Source organism: Caloenas nicobarica, chromosome Z (assembly GCF_036013445.1).
Source record: "Caloenas nicobarica isolate bCalNic1 chromosome Z, bCalNic1.hap1, whole genome shotgun sequence".
Classification (NCBI taxonomy): Eukaryota; Metazoa; Chordata; class Aves; order Columbiformes; family Columbidae; genus Caloenas; species Caloenas nicobarica.
Window position 1 is genome coordinate 84,634,376 of NC_088284.1, and position 19,461 is coordinate 84,653,836.

A 19,461-nucleotide genomic window follows, 5' to 3' on the forward strand; every position below is an offset into this window, starting at 1 on the left:
CTTCCAGCAGGTTGAGCTGGAAGTACAGAGTTCAAGTATTGTCTTCAAATGTTAATATTTACACTATCAATCACTATGGAAAAGTCCAAATGCTCATACTGACTTAATCTTCAGAAGGAAAGCAAAAATAAAATTTACTTTCCCAATTAATCTTTCAATTTTAGGTTAAATATATTTGAGACAATGACTAGTCGGTACTCTCAGACACAAAGTCTGAAGCAAGCGGAGAAAATTCAGTGAACATTTGTTAATTAGTTTTCGGTGCCGTTCACGAATCATGAAATGTTTTGTGTTCTCGCCCTATGCTGATGGGTTACAGAGCACGATGGAAGCAGCGCCGGGTGCTGCTGCTCTTGTGCAAACCCCAAATTCAGGTGCTGGTTGTGACACGGGAGTTCTGGCCCCACCGCCCAGCCCGGCTGCTGCTGAGGGCACAGCCTGAGCTCTCCGGCTTCTTCACCACCTGAACACGGTGTGGAGCCGCGGCGCACATCTTGGGATGGCACAGAGCTCATGTTTTGCTTTGCTCAGACAGTGCACTTGTCTGCTCTAAGTTAATTGAGGCTGCTCATCCACAGAAAGGTGGTGCTGGTGACAGCCGAGTTCTCCCTGCAGCTCCTGTGCCCGTCCCGCTGTCTGTGCAGAATCCCGTTGTGAGACAACGCGCCAACATCATGAGAGAAGCTGACTCCAACCCAACACTGTCCTGCAGAGCCCCACAGTGTGGGGTGTGAAGAAGAGCCCGTGTCCAGCCTGTTTCATGGAACCTTTCACGTGGTGGCCAGGCACCTTATTGAGAGGACTGTAATGCTGTCTGTACAGCCACGAAGCACCGGAGGGATTCACAGTGGTGGCTGAGGACCAGGAAGAACTTCTGGTCACCTTCAAACCAGGCAGCCGCCCTGCTCCCATGGGAAGGTGCTCAGACAAGGACACGGTGCCACCCGTGGCAGGTTCTGCCTTGTCACCTGTGCTGGCTGGGGTGTCCCCATGCTGCCCGGCCACGGCGGCAGCTGTGTCCAGCTGTAGTGTGTTCCAGCACGGGCTCAGAGCCACATGCTGGCAGGACAGGTGAGATGTGGCCGTGTCCCTGCTCCCGGCCAGCCTGTGTGGCGGCACGGTGTCCTGGCAAGGGTTGGCGTCCTCTGTCCCACGGCTGCCAGGACAGCTGGCTCTGTGTTGTCATTACCACTTACAAGAATGAATCCTGTCTACAACTGCTAACCTAAAGATTTGTAAATCCTTTCAGTTTTAGGTTGGTCTGCTCATATGACAAAGATCAGAGTGACTTGCAAAACACCTGATCACAAACTACAGGCACTACTGACCTTGCAGCTTTAGACATTTTGAAGCCGCACAATTAGCTGAGTCTTGCTTAAACACACCTCAAGACTGTTGGATAAAGTGTCCTTTAGCTGAATATTGCTCATTATACACTAAAAGGATTAAGTAAACAATATGCAAATGTGTAAATGTGTGGCTCTTTAGGGCTGCCCTGGGTAGTGATAAGATTTTGTGTATATTGCCTTTTACTTTTCTTGCTGTCCTGCTGGTTTTATTCCAGCATCCAGACTTGTGCAACTCTGTAATAAATTGTACCTCATCTCTGTGTGCTGAATTTGGCTCATTTGTATGCACCAAAGGTGATAGAGCCCTGTTTTGGGGACAACATCTGGAGAGATGCACAGGGAGATCCACCCGCCCCTCCTGCACGCTCTGTGCCCAGGACGAATAAGGTGATCCCCGAAAGCTGAGCAGAGCATTAGAAAACCTCTTCTCATTTCCAGAAAAGCATCTTTCCTCATGGCTACTGGGTTTCTCCTTTGCTGTTGTCTTGCAGGGATCAGCCCGTCTGCTCACAACCCCTCCCCATGATGCAGATGGGGATGGGAGGACGTGACTGGGGGCTCTGGGTGCGTCTGGGCTGCAGTGGCTCACAGCTGGCCAGTCCCCGCGGGACCTGCCCGCAGGCCCGTCCTGCCCGTGCCAGGGGCTCCTTTCCGGCCCCAACCCAGGGTCTCTGGTCCCCCTTCCCCGCTGCCACCCCTCTGCCTCAGCACTTGGTTCCACACGGTGAAGAACTCCGCTGTGCCATGGGGAAGGCGAACAGCTGCTTTCCGAAGTGCAGCGGTTAATGCCAACACGCATTGCAGATGAGTCATTCTCCCATTCAGAATAAATTAGCACTCGTTTCCCCAGCCAGGGCTGCTCTTGGAGGTGCTCAGAACAGCCTCAGCTGCACACAGCCCAATGTCAGGAGACGCTGTTAACATCCTCATCTCTGCTGCAAGTGCCTCCAAATCACAAGAGAGCATCAGTTTGTGCTTGTTTGGTCAGGCAACCACCTCTGCTTTCTGCTTCTCTGCCCACCTGGGCACACAGAAGCAGCTTCGCAATAGCAGGTAATTTTTCATCCAGAACCTCACGGCATTGTCAGGGTGATCCACTCCTCCACCCGTTCTTGTGCCCCGTATCATCTATCTGAAACACAGCAGCAATAAGCTAGAATTATGTAAATGGGATAAACTAATTAAATATCTCAGGGTAGTGCTTCTTACCAATCTAAGACAGAGCTGCTGTCTCTGACATGCAGAAGACCAGATCTTAATAACAACCCAAAACAAACCACAGAAAGTGGTTTCAGCCAGATCAGCTCCCTGAGGAAATTCTCTCTACTGAAGGGCTGAGAACAAGCCCAGGGTAAGTCAGGGGTTTCCCAGGTTCGGGTGCCAAGTCCTGCACACAAAGGAGCAGCCCCACACCCCGGACACGCGCCAGAAACGTACCCTCACAGCAGAGGCCAGCGGTGTCCTGGTGGCACCAGGGCCATCGCCAGCAGGTACAGGGGGATCTTTCCCCTCTGCTCAGCACCAGTGAGGCTGCACCTGGGGTGCCAGGTCCAGTTCTGGGCTCCACAGGACCAGAGACACAGACACACTGGAGAGAGGCCAATGAGGGACGACCGAGATGCTGGAGGGACTGGAGCATCTCAGGTATGAGAGGCTGAGCTGGGACTGTCCCCCCTGGAGCAGAGGAGGCTCAGATCTCATCGCTGTCTATGAACACCTGAACACAGAACGCCATGGGGATAAGCCTCTTCCAGCAGTGCCGTGGCAAGACCAGAGGCCACAGGCACAGACTGACACACAGGAGGCTCCCTCTGAACATCAGGGAAGACTTTGTCACCATGAGAGTGACCAAGTGTTGGCACAGGTTGCCCAGGGAGGTTGCGGATTTACCCTCACTGGGAGATTAATTAGAGTCATCTGGACATGGCCCTGGGCATGCGGCTCTGGGCAGCCCTGCTTGCACAGGGGCATCGGACAAGGTGACCTCCAGATATCCCTTCAAACCTCAACATTCTGTGACAAAAACATCCCCATTATCTGCAGCCTGTAATTCCCAGGGCATTAATTATCTTCTACCCAGAAAACTGAATGTTTGTGTCACTTCTAATGAGAACTGTGAATAGCGGGTCATTAAGGCATGTAAGGAGTTACCCTTAAATCCCCAAATGATGTACTAAACCCAAATTACTGTCTGAAGCAAGGACACCTCAAAGAGAAAACTGCTCTTTATCTCATCTTCATCACATGCTGCTCGTGTTTCAAACATGCTTTTTCTCAACTTTTCACAAGCCCCATAGGATGCTCACAGCCCAGCAGTCCAGGACTGGAGTGAAAATGCAGAGAAACAAGCCCAGGAGTCTTTCTCCTAAGCATGGGGAATCCACAGCTGTGGATTCAAACTAATTGCCCCTGCTGAAGAAGTCACCAGCTCAAAGTCAGCAGAATCTTCCCTCCTCCAGGCAAGCAGCAAGGATAGGGAAAAAGGCAGAAATATTATGTCTGTGTTGCATCTTTACACTTTTTCTTATACTGGAAGTCTAGAGAACCAAACATACACACAGGTTTGGCTCTGTGTAAGTCAAGATTTGCTTAGTCTGTCTCTTTCTATGCTTTCCACTCTGCATGCATGAAAAAGTGGTAAAACGGGCCACAAACCGACAGGTCACGGCCAGAACCAACCAGACAGTAGCTGGTGGAAGACCTGCCATTTCAAACCGTGTTCTCTTACCCCAGAACAACATACATCCTTCTGCCCTCATACAGACAGGAAAAAAGACAGATGCTTTATTGTAGCTTTTTCTGCATAAACACAAAAAGGCAGCAGCTTAATGAGGTGAACACCTGTTCCAGCCCAGCCTCACAACAGGGTTTGGGCAGGGTCAGGTGCTGATGCTGGACGGCCAAACCCAACATCCTCGTGATGCTCTGTGTGCAGAACAGCAGCTGAGGAAGGAACTGCTCTGCCCGTGCTCAGACCTCCCAGAATTTTAGTTCATTTTCTTGCGCTTCCGCTGGCTCACTGATGCCTTCTGCACAGGCAAGGGGAGAGAAAGCATGCCCAGCTTGTGGTTCTGATCATTCTCCAGTCCCAGCAGCCCCTTCGCCTTGGAGATCTTCAACCGCATGGCCTTTGCGATGTCCATCATCCTGGAACACACCAGAGAGCACCGTGTCAGCGGGGCACACAGATGTTCTGTACCATGACACCACACAAAATATCAACCACCTCTTCCCTCAGGGGAGGAGCCAGGAGACAGCAGCGAGCAGGAAATGTTCTCTGCATTTCAAGGGTACCATGGAGACAGAAGCTGGAAGCAGTCAAAGACTACAAGGTGGAGCCTTCCTAGAAGGCTGGAATGCTCTGAGCTGTCACCACCACCCTGGAGAGCATTACAAACCCACACTGCCTCATGCAATGGCCAGCTGAGAACAAATAACGCTCCTCTCTGCCTCCCTACAAAGAGGAGAACAGGCACTATTTCTGTTCAGCTGCTGCTGCTGCTGGCAGCCCCTGGCTGCATCCCAGTACACTCATCTCCCGCATGTGGTACGATGAACCCAGTACAGCAAGAACAGCTCCTTTTAGCCACTAAAATTCTGCATCTTTAGCTGTAAGAAGAGAGGTTTGGCTGAGATGTGTAGAGTTAAGAGCTCAGGCAAGAGGGCACAACCCAGAACACACATGAGAGTTCGTCAAACAGAGAGAACAAAGTGCAGGGGGGAAAACTCGCAGGAAAATAGGTGTCCTGGGAACACACAAGTCCCAGGATCCTCCCAGCTGACTTTATTATCTTTGGAATACAAACAGGTTCAGTTGGGAAGGGTTCTCCAGTCAAACCTCCCACTCCAGGCAAGGACCATCCCATCAGGTGGCTCAGGGCTGTGTCTCCTTGATTTTTTCCAACAGGTCCCAGCCTCCTCCACCCTTTTCTCAACAGCATCTGCACCCTGTGTTCCAAGCTCCAATACAGCCATTAAGAACAAAACCTGGGCATCAATTGCAAAAACCAACACAGATTCCTTAAAAAGTTTAGATTAAAAAAAAAAAAGATTGAAACCAACAGCAAACACTGCTGTTAAACCCACTTCTACCCACCAAAGAATAAAGAGCATAACTAGGGCAAAACCACAAGTCATTGCATCAAGGCTGACTAGGGAGCTTGCAAAACCAAGAGGTGACCAGGGGCTTAGATAACTCCTGTTACTGCCAGAACTTTCCCCCGGCCAGAAACCCCTGGACAGTCCACAGGGATTTCCACCACTGCAGTGAACTTTTGTATCCCTGCACAGTTCAGCCATATAAGCTCTAAGCATTCCTGGTAAGAAGGACCAACATGACTGAATTTGGAAGCACAGGCCCCTGGTGTCACCATCACCTGCAGAGCAGGACAGGGTGGGAAGGAGATACCAAGCATAGCCAAACAGCCACTAACGGGGCCACCCAACCCCCGCCCAGAGAGCACCGATCTCTGCTGTTGGGAGACGCCCCAGCACACACAGCATCCCGGGTGAGCGGTTCAGATCAGTTCCAGACCGATTGTGCAGGGCCAGAGGGATGGCTGGGCAGAGCAACAGCTCTGGCTGACACCTACTGGGAAGTGCAGGACTTGCAGCTGGCAGCAGATCAATCTCACACATGTGTTCTTCCATGGAAGATTAACAGTCCGGGGAGAAACTGCCCCAGAAGCTAAAGCAAGAGTTGTTTGACCTGATGCTTCTCCTGCAAGCTGTTTTCTACCCGTTCGCTTTCACCAACACTGACTTGGCAAATCCTTGTTTCAAACACCATGGTGAGCAGTTCTGCCTACAGCCTCTCCCTGTGATGCTTTGCAGGAAGGTCCCTGAGTCTGTCAGTATTTCAGACACAAAAACAGTCTCAGTGCCAAGCCCAGGGTGGGTACATTTCAGGGGTCTGGGATTCCTCCATGTAAACACCAACTACATGCTCACAGTGTGACTGTGAGGAAAAAAATTCCCCCGTTTCTAGTTTTCCTGCAGTTACACCCCGACTGGTACCTAACAGGGACCGGAGCTCTGCAGCAAGAAGGGGCACAGAGGATGTGGTTTGTCAGGCCAGAAGCAGAGCTGGGGGCAGGGGATGGGTTCTGTCCTGGAACCTGCCCTAGCTGGACATTTTGGAGCTGCTAGCCTCAGTTCCTTTGCCTGCAGAATAGCTGAAGAGCCTCTGGATGCATCTGAAGACATCTCTGCAACAAGCACCCTTGCAAAGTTAGAGACATATAACCACCCTCCTTTATGAGCACCAGGGCCTAAAATAAATCTGAGAAACTGGTGCAAGAGAAACTCCAGAGCTCTCTCACCAGGGGCTATCAGAGGATCGCAGCACATCTTGGCAGGCATGAACAAACACAAGGACTCACCTGCTTTCTTGGAGCTTCAGGTCATTCTGCAGGACTGTGAGGTCTGTTTGGAAGTTGTTGATGTGCAGAGCCAGTGCAATGACATACGCTGTGATTTTAGCCTTCATTGACGCAGAGACTAAATTCTGGAGACTGAATGGCAAGAGGGAGAATACATGAGATGTGGAGCGTCAGCAAACCCGAAACACAACCACCATGAGGTGCAGACAGAGCTGGAGCCCCGTTAGACAAACTGACTCCTCCTAGACACCAAAGAAGAGCTCAAAGCAGCGCAGACCTCTGATCAGAGGGGCCTAACGGGCTTCTTTGTCCTCACAGCCCACTTCTGCCCACCCTGTTTCTGTTCGGAAGTGCAAGCCTTTGGGCTTGTGGTTCACTGTGCAGCCCTGACAAAATCACCAACTAATGGCACTCCAGTCTCTTTGGCAGGCTGGTCTCTTGCAAAAGAAAAGCAAAGAGAAGCTGTTCAGAGGGCATTCATTGTAACTACCAACAGCACCTCAGACACACAAGCCACACAACCCAGATCCCTGGCTGGCAATCCTCTGGGGTTTGACTGCTCAGCACCAGTTTGAGCCTTCAGACAAAAGCTGGCCCATTTGAAATCAAATTCTCTGCTGCTAAATCAAATTGCCTGCTCCTGTAAGATCAACAGCAGCAGCGCAGCTGTGCTATGGCTGAGTGTCAGCTTTACATCCCTTCTCAGCGGAGGCTCCCTGGGGAGCCTGTTCCAGTGTCCAGCACGCTCTGGGTGAAGAACCTTTTCCTCATGTCCAACTGACCCTCCCCTGGCACATCTTCCTGCCATTCCCTGGGGTTCTGTCACTGGTCACCAGAGCAAAGAGATCGGTGCCTGCCCTTCCTCCATCACCATCACTGATGGGCCCCAGCACCTTCAGAAGCTTCTTCCCAGGGAATCTTACTAAGTATTTCTCTGAGCAGCCTGAAATCTGTTCTCCTCATATCTAGTGTTAAGGTCTTGCTGGCAGTTTTCCTCCCATTAGCAAAGATTTTGAACCTGACGGCTTCGTGGTTGCTGTGGCCAAGGCAGCCACTAGTCACCACTTCTCCCACAAGACCCTCTGTATTAGTGAGAATCAAATCTAGAAAGGCACCTTTCCTGGTCAGTTCCCTTAGTATCTGCACCAAGATGTTATCATCCAGATGCTTTAGGAACCTTCTGGACCTGTTGGTGTCAGCTGTGTGATATTCCCAGTTGACATCTGGCAAGTTGAAGTCCCCCATAAGGACAAGGGAAATTATTTGGAGGCTTCACTTAGTTCCTTAAAGAATAACTCATCAGTGTCGTCATCCTGGCTGGGTGGCCCGTAGTAGACTCCCACAACAACATTTGCTTTATTTGTCTGACCCTTAAATCCTCACCCAGAGGCTCTCAACTTTGCCACTGTCACTGCCAGCTCCATGCACTCCAGTCCCTCCACTACATGCAGTACCACTCCCCGCCTCTCGTACCCAAAATGTGTCCATGGCCCTTCGAGCTGAGCTCTGCTATATCTGCCTCCAGAAGATCAAAACAAACACAGTTCCTTACCTGCCATTGTTGTAGGTCAGCGAAGTGAAATTCTTCATGAGCTTCCTGCTAATAATGTGGGGGCATTCGGGACCCATTGGATCTAGGACAGAAAGGAGTTTTTGCAGAGAAATGAGGAACACATACTCTTCTTGTACTGCCCATCTCCAGCCACCACCACAGCACATTTATTACTACAACATTTATCACCTCTTCCCAGGAACACAGAGAACCTAAATGGAACCCAGTCACTTGATTTCCAGTCTCCTCATTTTTCAGGTCTGAGAGACTCCTAATAGCTTTTATTTTCTTTACAAATGACATCTTCCACTTCAATAGTACACAATCTAAAATGCATGCGTGTGCACCTATGCACCTATTTCTTATGGTGGTTTCCTGCCTCTTAATAGATGCTCCTGACACAAAATATTATTAGAACTGAAACCACAGTAACAAATTCCTACTAGCACCAGGACTAGTCATTTCCACATCCTCCTTGACTAAGTCGTACAGGGTGACTCTGGTGTGTTCAGCAATGCAGGGGGATATTTACAGCCAGGCTTGCCGTTTCCTCCTCCACCACCCCCTTGCCCTTGAAAAGGCCAACAATGACATTTTCAGCACTGACAAGGAGACTCGGACACACAAGTCCTATGGAAGATGGCAAGTCTTGAAAATCTCAACCAAAACATTTTGTGCAGTGCTTTCAAGAACAGCAGTTCCTGCCATTTAAAAAGCAGGAATTTCTGAATACAGCAGAAATACGATCACTGTGATCCACGCATTGAGCTAATAAGCAAAGGATGATGCAGATGTTCTCAAAAGCATAGAGGTACAAGGGATGTATTGTGTACTGTGTGTGCGTCTTGCACCTGCAATAGGGAGGCTGGATGAGGGAGAGAGCTGACAGTTTCCAGCCTCTTGTCTTAGGACTAAGGTGTGAAAACACAAACCACATTTTTAAGTACAGAGCTATCAATAAACTAGAAAGAATCCCAAACCTTCCAATCTAAGCTACCTTGTGTCCTACCCAGAGGATCTCACGGGGCCATCCTGCTGCGTGGCAGTTACGAAGGGACTGAAAAGGGTTAGACATACACACCCCAGGAGATGCAGGTCAAACCTCAAAAACACAAACATCCTCAACCTCTGCATGAAACAGGCTGAGAGCAACTGCCGCAGCCAGCTGTTCAATCACACAGCTCATTCTGGGCGGCTGTGTACAGCAGTAATTACAAACAAAGTCTCAGCAGGTAGCTCAAAAGTGAAGGAGTGAAAACTCTTACTCTTCTTCTTGATCACTTTCAGGTGGCTGAACTTAATAAGGGTGTCCAGGAACCAAAGGCATCGGGCTTTGCGATCTCTGCTCTCCTCATTGGCAGGCAGGAACTTCAGCTCCTCTAAAACAAAGGAGCAATGGCTGAAGGAGAGAAAGAGGGCAAGAATGAAGCTCAAAGAACCAGGAACCAGTTTACATTGTCAGGAGGACAAACCTGTAACTTCACTGCTCAGCTGTTTGAGAGGAGTTCCATGCACACCTATGAAGGATGAGCACGCTTTCCTGTCAGCGCCCACTGTGTTCAGCCAGCTCCTGCCTGCCAGCATGCAGCCACTAAGAAGGTCCCCACAGTGCAGGAACTGTAGGCTCTCCATGTGGCACACAGACACACTTCTACTTTGACACAGGGAGCACAGCAGTGAGGTGCAGTTTTTGTTTTTCCTGCTCATTTCAGCCCCTCAGCACAAGGGCTTAACAGCTCTAAGCATGCGTCCACATCGGCTTGCTGAGCCACGGCAACCCCCAGCAAGACAGATCACATCACACTTGGCTCGGTTCTGTGGCCCATCTCCCAGACCTGCCTTCAGACCCCACTCTGGATGTTTCCACTGTCCTCCACAGTCAGTTCCCTGAAGGGCAGCCACGCTGCTGTGCACACAACTTCCTCACCTGTAAAACTATACCCCCCATTCCCCACAATGGGTGTTGCTCAGCCGTGCTTGGATCAAGTGTCCTCCCCTTGCACCCAAAAGATGAGCCTGGGTACAGTGGAACTGGCGGCAGCAGCTGTCCTGCCCCAGGGAAAACTAGAGTTTAATGGGGCCCGCCTCAATTATTGCAAGGCTATTTGCAGCAGTATTACCTTTTCTCTTCTGTTTTCTTAGTGATTTCTTCTGGAGTAATGTTAACAAAGACTGCTGCTGGAACCTCCAATGCTTTATACTCTGCAGGGGACAGAACTGAAAGGATTTTAAAGAAAACAAGTGTGCCTTTGCTGTCCCTTCTGGTCTGAACAACCTGCAGGGAGATAAGCTCTATCCGCTCTTGCTCTAGTAGGGAAGGAGGGAATGAAATTACAAATAAGAGGGTGCAATGCCAGGACGTGGAAGGTGGCCAATAAAAAAATGTCTCTGAAGAGACCACAAGTCATTTCTCCTGCACGTCTGACCTCACTACTATTCCCAGTCGAACTGCTGCCAACAGGGAGGCACAGCATCCTGCTCTCTGTAGGGAAGAGGCAGGACAGGGGACTTGCAGGCCCACAAACCTCAACACAGTAGATCTCTGCTCTCAGTTTTGAGAGAAGACTTGGCTCATTCACACCCCGGCAGCACTCACTCCCATGTGCCAGACCACTGATATTGAGGCTTACACGTGTGGGAAACCACTCTGCTACAGAAAAAGATACTGTCCTCGAACTTGTAAACATTTTCTGGTTTGTCAGCATCTTCATTACACGGTGGGAGGAAGATGGAGATGTTCTGCTCATCATCTTGGGCCACATCCTGGATCAAAGCTTTGGAGGGAAGGCAGAAAAAAAAGAGTATTTGGACCATGCAAACAAAACCACAGAGAATGTGACCCCAACGCAAACCCTTCCTTTAAACACAAGTCTACTCAATAGTGGTTCTTGGGTTGATGCTGGCTTAGTCACAGCTGGAGTTTTAAATGTTTAAAACTCCATTTCAGTTTATCTCATTTGGGACAGTAGTGAGGAAAAGGCTACAGCTCTTTCCAATTTTCCTTTGTTACAGCCACATGTAGGTGTTCATGGTACAGAAAGCATTCCAGGAGGCACAGAAAGGCTAAGAGCTTCTCATATGCCCGCTATGTATTCAGTATGCTGGGTTTTAGACTGGTGTCATCACTTCCACCAGTAACTTTCTGCTCCTTAAAATTCAGAAAAGCCACTCCAGACTAGAGAAAAATCTAGGGGAGAAGAGCACGGAGAGAAACTGGCTGCTGCACCTCCTGCCTGCAGTGTGGGCAGAATGTGATTTTAGTACACTGGGTTCTGTTGGGCATCTGTTTGGTACACAGCAGCTCTGAGAGCACAGGTCAATATCCAACATGGAACACAATGGATGAGAGCTGATGGGTTCTATAATCAACAGATGTCTCTCTTGTTCATAACTAATGAAACTCAGAATCCCAGACATGACAGTGGAAAGGAGCTCAGGTCTCCTGTCCAACCTCCTGCTCAGAGTAGGACAGTCTACACCAGCAGACCAGGGCAGCCCTGGCTTTGTCCTGCCAATGCTTGGAAACCAAGGCTGGTGACTCCGCACCTCTCTGTGACCTGCCCCAGGGCTGCACCGCCCTCCAAGGCAAGAAGGTTCCTCCAGTCTCCTACCTGGACCTCCCAAGGTCCTGGGACCACTGCAAGTTGTGCTGCTGATCCTTGTTGGCACTGCTGAGCAGGGTTTGGCTCTGATTGCCCTTCAGGTAGCTGGGGGCTGCTGTTAGATCACCCATGGCCTCCTCTTTGCCGGAGGAACCAAGCCCAGGGCTGTCTGCCTCCCCTTGTTAGCCGTGTGCTCCGGGCATCACCCATTCTTGTTGCCTTGCCATGACTTCTCCACCATTTCTCCTTCTTGGTCAGGGCAGGGCACAGGAGGGTGGCACAGGCTGGACAACCTAATTCAGCGCAGCCACAGCAGCGCCAGGGATGACACATGATGGGGCTGTGACCTGGCTCAGGGCACTGACCATTTTCCATAGACAGGCCACTGTGAAGCCAGGGCACGGTCCACTCTGATGAACGTTCAGCATCCCAGTTCAGACCAGATGCATGTTCTGCCTTTATCCCAGTAAACTGATATCCAGGGACTCCCAGAAGAGCTCCCAACAATGGGCAGGGATGAACACTGATGTCACAGGGACCTCCTGTCATTCAGGCAACTTTCACACTGTCTCGCACAATCAGAGAAAGCAGTTCCTTTTCCACCAGAAAGATCTGCAAGTTCTTCCACGTGTGCCCTTCTCAGCTGTTAGTCCAGCTACTTCCTTGGTCACTCCAAGAAAACTCCTTTCTTCTTGCCACCACATTTGACAAGAAACAGACTAAAAAAGGCACTTCTGGTTGCCTTCATTAACACCCCAGACAATATTCTTACCTGTTACTCCTTTTGCCTCTATGACATTTGCTGCTGCTTTTGTCACAGCCGTATTCACAACGTCATTGCCCACTGCATTCATTCGCCGAGAGTTCAGTGCTCGCTTCTGCTTGCTGGTACCAAAGGCCTCAATGCACAAATCCATCTGTGCAAGGGAGACGCAAATTAAAACACACTGCTAAACTGAAGACACTTTGCAACTAAGAGGAAAACTCAGCTAACCACCACTTGTTCCACATCCACATTCACTAAGATAACTTAAAACTTTTCACCAGGCACAACCATACGACAAACACTGATCTGCAAGGAGGCAAGAAGTAACCAGGATTGTAATAAAGTCTAAAATAATAATGAATGTACTGCCAAGTTAGGCACTAACAATGCACTGTCTCACAAGGAACAGAGAGAGCACTGAACCTGCACAGGTTTACCCTGCAGTAAAGCAAACATCACAGTCTCAGACAAGTATCATCTGCCACTGTTAGCTGGATAACGACAGCAGAATACCATGGGGGTTTTCAGCTTTACCTTCTCCCTGTAGGATTTATTCTGATAATCCTTCGTGTCATCAGGCATTATGTTACCTGTAAAAGAACAGAGGTTATTATGCTTGGCTCGCAGCAGCCAGGAAAGCACACGGATTCGGTATGCCTTTAGCTCTAATCCATTACTGAAAGACTTGGCACAACACTTCAAGATCTCCTCCATATGAGTTTGTCAACTAAAGAACACATTGAACAAGAGATTATATACCTAGAACAAAAAAGGAAAAGATTGCAGCAATATCCACGTCCTGCTACACAGGGGAAAAATGAGCTCCCAAAAGATGATATCCTTTGGGTTATCCTTCTGGGTTCAGTAATAAAATGCAATTCTGCTGGAGAAAAGCTGGGGTAATCCAGTCAGTAATTCAGTAATCCAGTCCCTTGACCTGACAGCTTCCAGGGCTCTCCCAGCAAAGCACACCTAGACAAGACTGCACTTACTCTGAACAGTGACAGTTTTGTTACTGACTCCAGCAGTTCCACCCTCCCACCCATAACACTCTCTGCTTCACCTCCACCCAAAATTTCAGGTGTGATATTGCTTCCTTCTCTCTCTGTTTTTCACATCATGCAGTGCCTCAGAAGGAGAGTGTAACATATCTTCCTTCCTCTGAGCTGAGGGAAGAAGGCAGAAATGAGGAAGAAAGAGCAGACAAGGAGACAGGAGAGCACTGCCATCAGCAACCAGGCAGCGGATAGCTGAGGGCACAGACAGGTCTAGCACACTGCAGCCTGGCACTGGGGTTAAACACAGGATCCTCCTACCTGACAGCAAGGGCTGCATGTTGAATATTTCAGCATTATAGACTTCCATCTGCCCAGAGTCCTTGTCTAACACACCCACAAAATACCTGGGAAGAACAGGGACAGGTGATTAGCAAGAGGCAGTCCAGCAATAGTGATGTTTTAAAATATATGGTGAGGAGCCATGTATATTCCCCATCCCCTGCCACTTCATCTGCCTTGCAAATACAAGTTTTCCAAGCACATCTGGGATGGTACAATAAAACAAGTTACCTCCAAGGCATACACACACATATATATATGTATACACACACACGCATATACATATATGAAGACTTGTTGCTCTAAGTAAATAGATGTCTGAAGACAACTAAATTAGCTCCAAAATGCACGAAGTCTAGGTGACAGAGCGCTACCTGCAATGCTTTTGTCTTTTTTGATGCGTCAGGACCTTCTTGGTGCTTCTATGCAGTTTCCTGTGTTTTTAACAATTTGGTTCCCTGTGGCCAGTTCTCTGCTTAGTACAAGTCACTTTAAGCCCTCAGAGCTCCTCAGAAATGTGACGTCATTGTCTCTAAAATAGGGTAATTTCTCTAAGGTAAATTCCTTTTAATGCCACATTTCAGAGGGGCAAGCCCAAATGGTTTGTGCTGCTCCTCACCATGTCTGCTGACCCCCCTTGCCTGAAGCTGATTAGTTTATCAACTGCACCACTTTCTATCCCACCAGAAGAGTTCATTCCATGTGATCCTTCCTAACTGCTGCCTGAACTTGCTCTGTCCATAATATATAACCCTAAAACTCAGGACACACTTTCTGAAGACAAAACCCACTTGCACAACAGGCTGACTGCTGCAGCAGGAGGGACACTCACTATTCAACTGCTCTCTGAAGAGCTGCCTGAGCACAGTGGGAATCGTAGAATCACAGAATCGTTTTGGTTGGAAAAGCACCTCAAGTTCACCGAGTTCGACCGTTCCCCCACCCCTGGCACTGACCTGTGTCCCTGAGAACCTCATCTCCGCCTGTTCAACCCCTCCAGGGATGGTGACTCCACCGCTGCCCTGGGCAGCCTGTTCCAATGCCCGACAGCCCTTTGGGGAAGAAATTGTTCCCCAGATCCAATCTCAACCTCCCCTGGCGCAACTTGAGGCTGTTTCCTCTGGTCCTGGCACTTGTTCCTTGGGAGCAGAGCCCAACCCCCCCGGCTCCAAGCTCCTTTCAGGCAGTTCAGAGGTCAGAAGGTCTCCCCTCAGCTCCTATTCTCCAGGCTGAACCCCCCAGGTCCCTCAGCCACTCCCATCACACTTGTGCTCCAGCCCCTCACCAGCTCCATTCCTTTAGCTCGCTCCAGCACCTCGAGGCCTTTCTTGGCCTGAGGGGCCCAAAACTTCCCCCAGGATTTGAGGTTTGGCCTCCCCAGTGCCCAGCACAGGGATGGTCACTGCCCTAGGTCTGCTGGCTGCACCAGCGCTGGTACCAGCCAGGATGCTGGTGGCCTTTTGGCCACCTGGGCACACGCTGTTCAACTGCTGTTAATTAAGCAGAATACTTGGTACCAAGAGTCTTGCATCCACATTACATGCATTTCAGTGCTGTGTACGCTGCTACCAGCAGTGAAAAGCATCAAAGGAGAGAAGAAACACCTTTGGTTGTAACAATGCAAGAATATTTCACATTGGCTCTCCACATATTTAGTGGTTTTCCTATTAGAGGAGAAAGATCTCAGATACAGAATACTTCTTAGTAGTAGGCCAGTGGGATCTGCCCCAGGGCTACAAAGGTCACATTCTTACATCAGGACATGTGAAGGCTGGTGAGCTCACCAACACTTCCTTTTACAGCATGAAGCACAGACAGATTATGAATTTACAGTGTCATGCTGTGGCCCTGAAGTTAAATGGTGATTAATGGCTCAGCAGTTTCCTGGGCAGCAGATGAACTTGGAGATTTCCTAATCTTAATTTCTTAGTTTCTTAATAACAAAGCTGCTATTCCTAGGTTTCAGCTACATCAAATCATCACCTTGGCCTTTCCTTCACAAGACCTTTTCAAATATACTCTATTTGTCTGTAACATCAATGTCCAAAGGGATGTGACGCTCACAAACAGTGGAGCTGGAGTGTCCTGTCAAAATGTTCTTGATTCAAACCACGGTCTCAGTGGGAACTTCTGAGACAGCTTTAGGAAAGACTTCCAGGAACTCTGTATAATATCTGAGCAATTCCTCCGCTTCTACCTCCACGTTCTTGCCCCCATTTTGCCAGCAAGCCATACCTGCATAGGGAGTTATATTTCTTAACTACGCTGCTGAAGTTATTCCCCACGTAAGAAAGCCTTTCACTTTCTGATACCTGAAAAACAAAGAAAAATTACTTCAATACAGGGCTGTGAAAAACCTTCTCTTCATCTGCTTTTTTCCCTGGTGCCACAAAGCTCTATATTCCCAGGCATCAGACACTAATCACACACAGCCAAACTTCACTTCGCTCATTTTTTTGTACATTGTGCATTAGGTCAAAATCTTTAATAGACAGACAATGTTTCTTGAAGTTGAAACTACCCATGATATATAATTCTACCTCAGATTTACTGGGCCAGAAGACGAGGGACCGTTGCAAAGCAATCATGGGAATCATAATTTAGAGTTCCTCAGTGTAGCAAACTTGGGTGCCACCACAATTAAAATGCCTCACTGAGCTGACCACCGCACTTTGATCCAGAAGCAACAGTTTGTGAAAGAAGCTGGATTTCCTCACAGTCACTGGTGCAGAGATCCGGCCTCTCTGCCACTCAATTTAAGATACTATTTTTGACGCTTTAGAGCCCTTAGCACAGTTGCTCAAAGCTTCCAGCCAGGACAAACCTTACAGATTTCAGCCTGGGTGAAAGGACATTGGACAGACAACACCACAAATAAAGGAACTCAGTTTAAAATGTAATTTTAAATGGTCCATTTAAAGCTTTAGTACTGTCAAGCGATTGCAATTCACTGACTCAAAAAAACCCAAAGAGCCCTACCAGGAATGGCTCAACCACCTAAATGTATTTCAAAATGTTTGTGGCTCTACTATTGTATTGTGTATCTACTATTGTATTGTGGCTCTACTACTGTATTTCCCCTGAGGATTTTGGCTAAAAAGCCATTTATTCATTGAGTGAATCATGCACATAAGCAGCTGTAAAACTTAACAATGGCAGTAGCAAGCACCTTCTGACTTTCAGCTTGGTTTTCTATCAAAAGAAACAGAAATCTCCTTATAATGTAAATTAACAACAACAAAAAAAACCCTTTGGCAAATATTTCAGTGTGTTCACTGTGTAAACATAACATGACAGATTTTGTGACCAAATGGACCCAACTAGTTGTTAAGTAACAGTTTTTAATTTTCAAATATTATTTCTCTTTAGGTTACTAAAATAAATCACCAACACACACAACTTCAGTAAACCATCCTTTGCCTGAGAACACACAATCATGTATCAACCAAAATTTTTTAAATAAGCACATCTTCAGTTCTGATGGAAAAGTTACTCTCACATCACTCTCAAAATCCTTAATCAAAGTGTCCCATATTGCATTATCCAGGTTCATTTCTGTTCCCAGAGTCAGCCTGCGATGCCCAGCCCGAGTGGAGACAGCCTGATCCTGACAAGCTCTGCTGAAACCCCCGAGCTGGACACGGGGCTGCAGGACCCACACATGCTTCCCGAGGCACAGGGACACGCCATGGGTCCCCACAGAGCACAGGTGGCCTCGTGGGAACACGGAGCACACGAACTCCCCTGCCCACCCTGGGTGTGGCTTCAAGCACCTCCCTGCTCTGCCGCCTCCCATCATTCACTTCCACCGTGGTGGAAGCCCCTATGAGAACAAGAACTTCCTCTGAAATCCCACAGATTTCGTGAAATTTGGAAAACAGCTCTCTCCCTCACGCAGGCTGGGGCTAAACTTTGATTGTTTTTCTAAAAAATCTGCTAGAAAGCAAAGCTCCATACAGATTTTCTGAGTCTTGCTCACTACAGGGTAACAGCTGGAGCAGGGCAGTGGGCAGGAGAGGGATAGCAGTGTCCGCGAAGCGGAAACGCAGGGACCGTGTGCTGATGGAGGCTTCTACCCCCACGCACAGGAGCTGCCATGAGCGCAGCCATGAGGGAAAATGATGAAAACCCGCTGCTCCGTGTGGGGCGGAAGGTACTGTGTGGCCCCAGTGATAAAAGGAACAAAAGTCTTTTAGAAACCCCTAGGCATAACATAACAAGACCAGGTCTAATGTAACAGAAACGTAACAGAGAAACAACAGCTCTACACAGACTGGACATGAGGCAAAGCGGGATATCCTCGGTTTGCAAGCTGGACAAGCAGGACGTTCCACTAGATGAAGGAAGAGCTGTGTGAGTCTGGCTGAGCAGCAGCACAAAATGACAGCACACACGCTCAGGATATCAGGTCAAGAAGCCGACACTGTGCAGGCACCAGCTGCAAAGACACGGGGGCCACTAGAGACCCCTGATGAAGACCCTCGAAAACCAAAGATGGACTTTGGCCAAGGGTGGGATTATGTGAGTAATTTATGTTTAATGCATTCAGTAAGCAGTAGAAACAAAGGAATATGCAGTTGGTACTTGTGATAAATACCAAGAAGTGCGAATCACACCCACGCTCGATTAAAGAACAATCCTCTGAGCGTCCAGCGCGCTGCAGTAGAAGTGCTGCTTTTTAGCACTTTCAAAACCGTGTTAAAGAGACTTTTTGCCGACTTTTCGGTACCACCGGCACGGCCGCACCCCCGTCCCCGCAGCGCTGCCGCCTCCCAGCGCCCGCTCCCGAGCTCCGCCCGCCGCCTGCCCCAGGGCTCCGGGCTCCCGGGACCGCCCCGCACCGGCCGCAGACAGCGGCAGCCCGGGCCTCACCAGGATCCTCTGGTGCTTCTTCCGGGGATGGGCGCTGTTCGTGTTCCGGTAGACGGTGAACCTTATGGCCTCGGCCCGCCGCAGCCTGCCGTTGGAGAACTGCACTGCAAGGCGCGGGGAGAGGCGTCAGCGCGACCGCGACCCGCCCGGGACCCCCGCCCGGCCCGGTCCCCGCCTCACCCAGCGCCGCCGGCTGGTCCGCCTCGGGGTCCCCGCGGTAGCGCCAAGTGGCGGCGGCCATGGCGAGAGGGCCTGACCCCGCGGGGCGCTACGTGAGGGCCCGGCGGCGGGGGAGAGGCGGCGCCCGCAGCGGGAAGCGGCTCCCTGCGGGCCCGGCCCGTTCCTCCGCCCGCACCGCCTCCGCTGCCCGGCGGAGCCGGCGTGATGCACCCGCTACGCGTGAGGGAAGAGAGATGCACCCAATCACGGCTGTGCTTATTGCTGCGTACCGGGAGGGGGCGGAGCTGTTGCCTATCAGTACCAGGACTGTTGACTGGTTGGCTGCAGGGTGGGCGGGGTCGGGCTGCCGCCCCGCTGCGTGGTGGCGTCACTTCCGCCCGCTGTCGCGGCCGTAGCGCAGGGCCCGGGGGGCGGAGCTGCGG

At 49.8% G+C, this 19,461-nt stretch overlaps 1 protein-coding gene across 1 annotated transcript; it reads right to left on the reverse strand.

The window, feature by feature from the left end:
* Positions 1-4,107: 4,107 nt before the first annotated feature.
* Positions 4,108-19,222, reverse strand: POLR1E (RNA polymerase I subunit E). The gene is made up of 12 exons (XM_065655781.1): positions 19,040-19,222; positions 18,860-18,963; positions 16,223-16,299; positions 13,967-14,052; positions 13,185-13,240; positions 12,657-12,801; positions 10,949-11,056; positions 10,403-10,499; positions 9,548-9,681; positions 8,283-8,364; positions 6,731-6,862; positions 4,108-4,496 (listed from the first exon to the last, which is right to left on the reverse strand). Exons 1-12 carry the CDS (start codon positions 19,098-19,100, stop codon positions 4,337-4,339), a joined length of 1,242 nt encoding a protein of 413 aa, XP_065511853.1. The 5' UTR covers positions 19,101-19,222; the 3' UTR covers positions 4,108-4,336.
* Positions 19,223-19,461: the final 239 nt, after the last annotated feature.

Coding starts and splice junctions, on each gene's coding strand:
- POLR1E (XM_065655781.1), bottom strand. CDS start 19,100: ATGGCCGCCGCCACTTGGCGCTACCGCGGGGACCCCGAGGCGGACCAG. Junction 12,802..13,184: donor ATAAATCCTACAGGGAGAAG/GTAAAGCTGAAA, acceptor TCCCTTGCACAG/ATGGATTTGTGCATTGAGGC. Junction 10,500..10,948: donor TGTTTACAAGTTCGAGGACA/GTATCTTTTTCT, acceptor AAATCCTTTCAG/TTCTGTCCCCTGCAGAGTAT.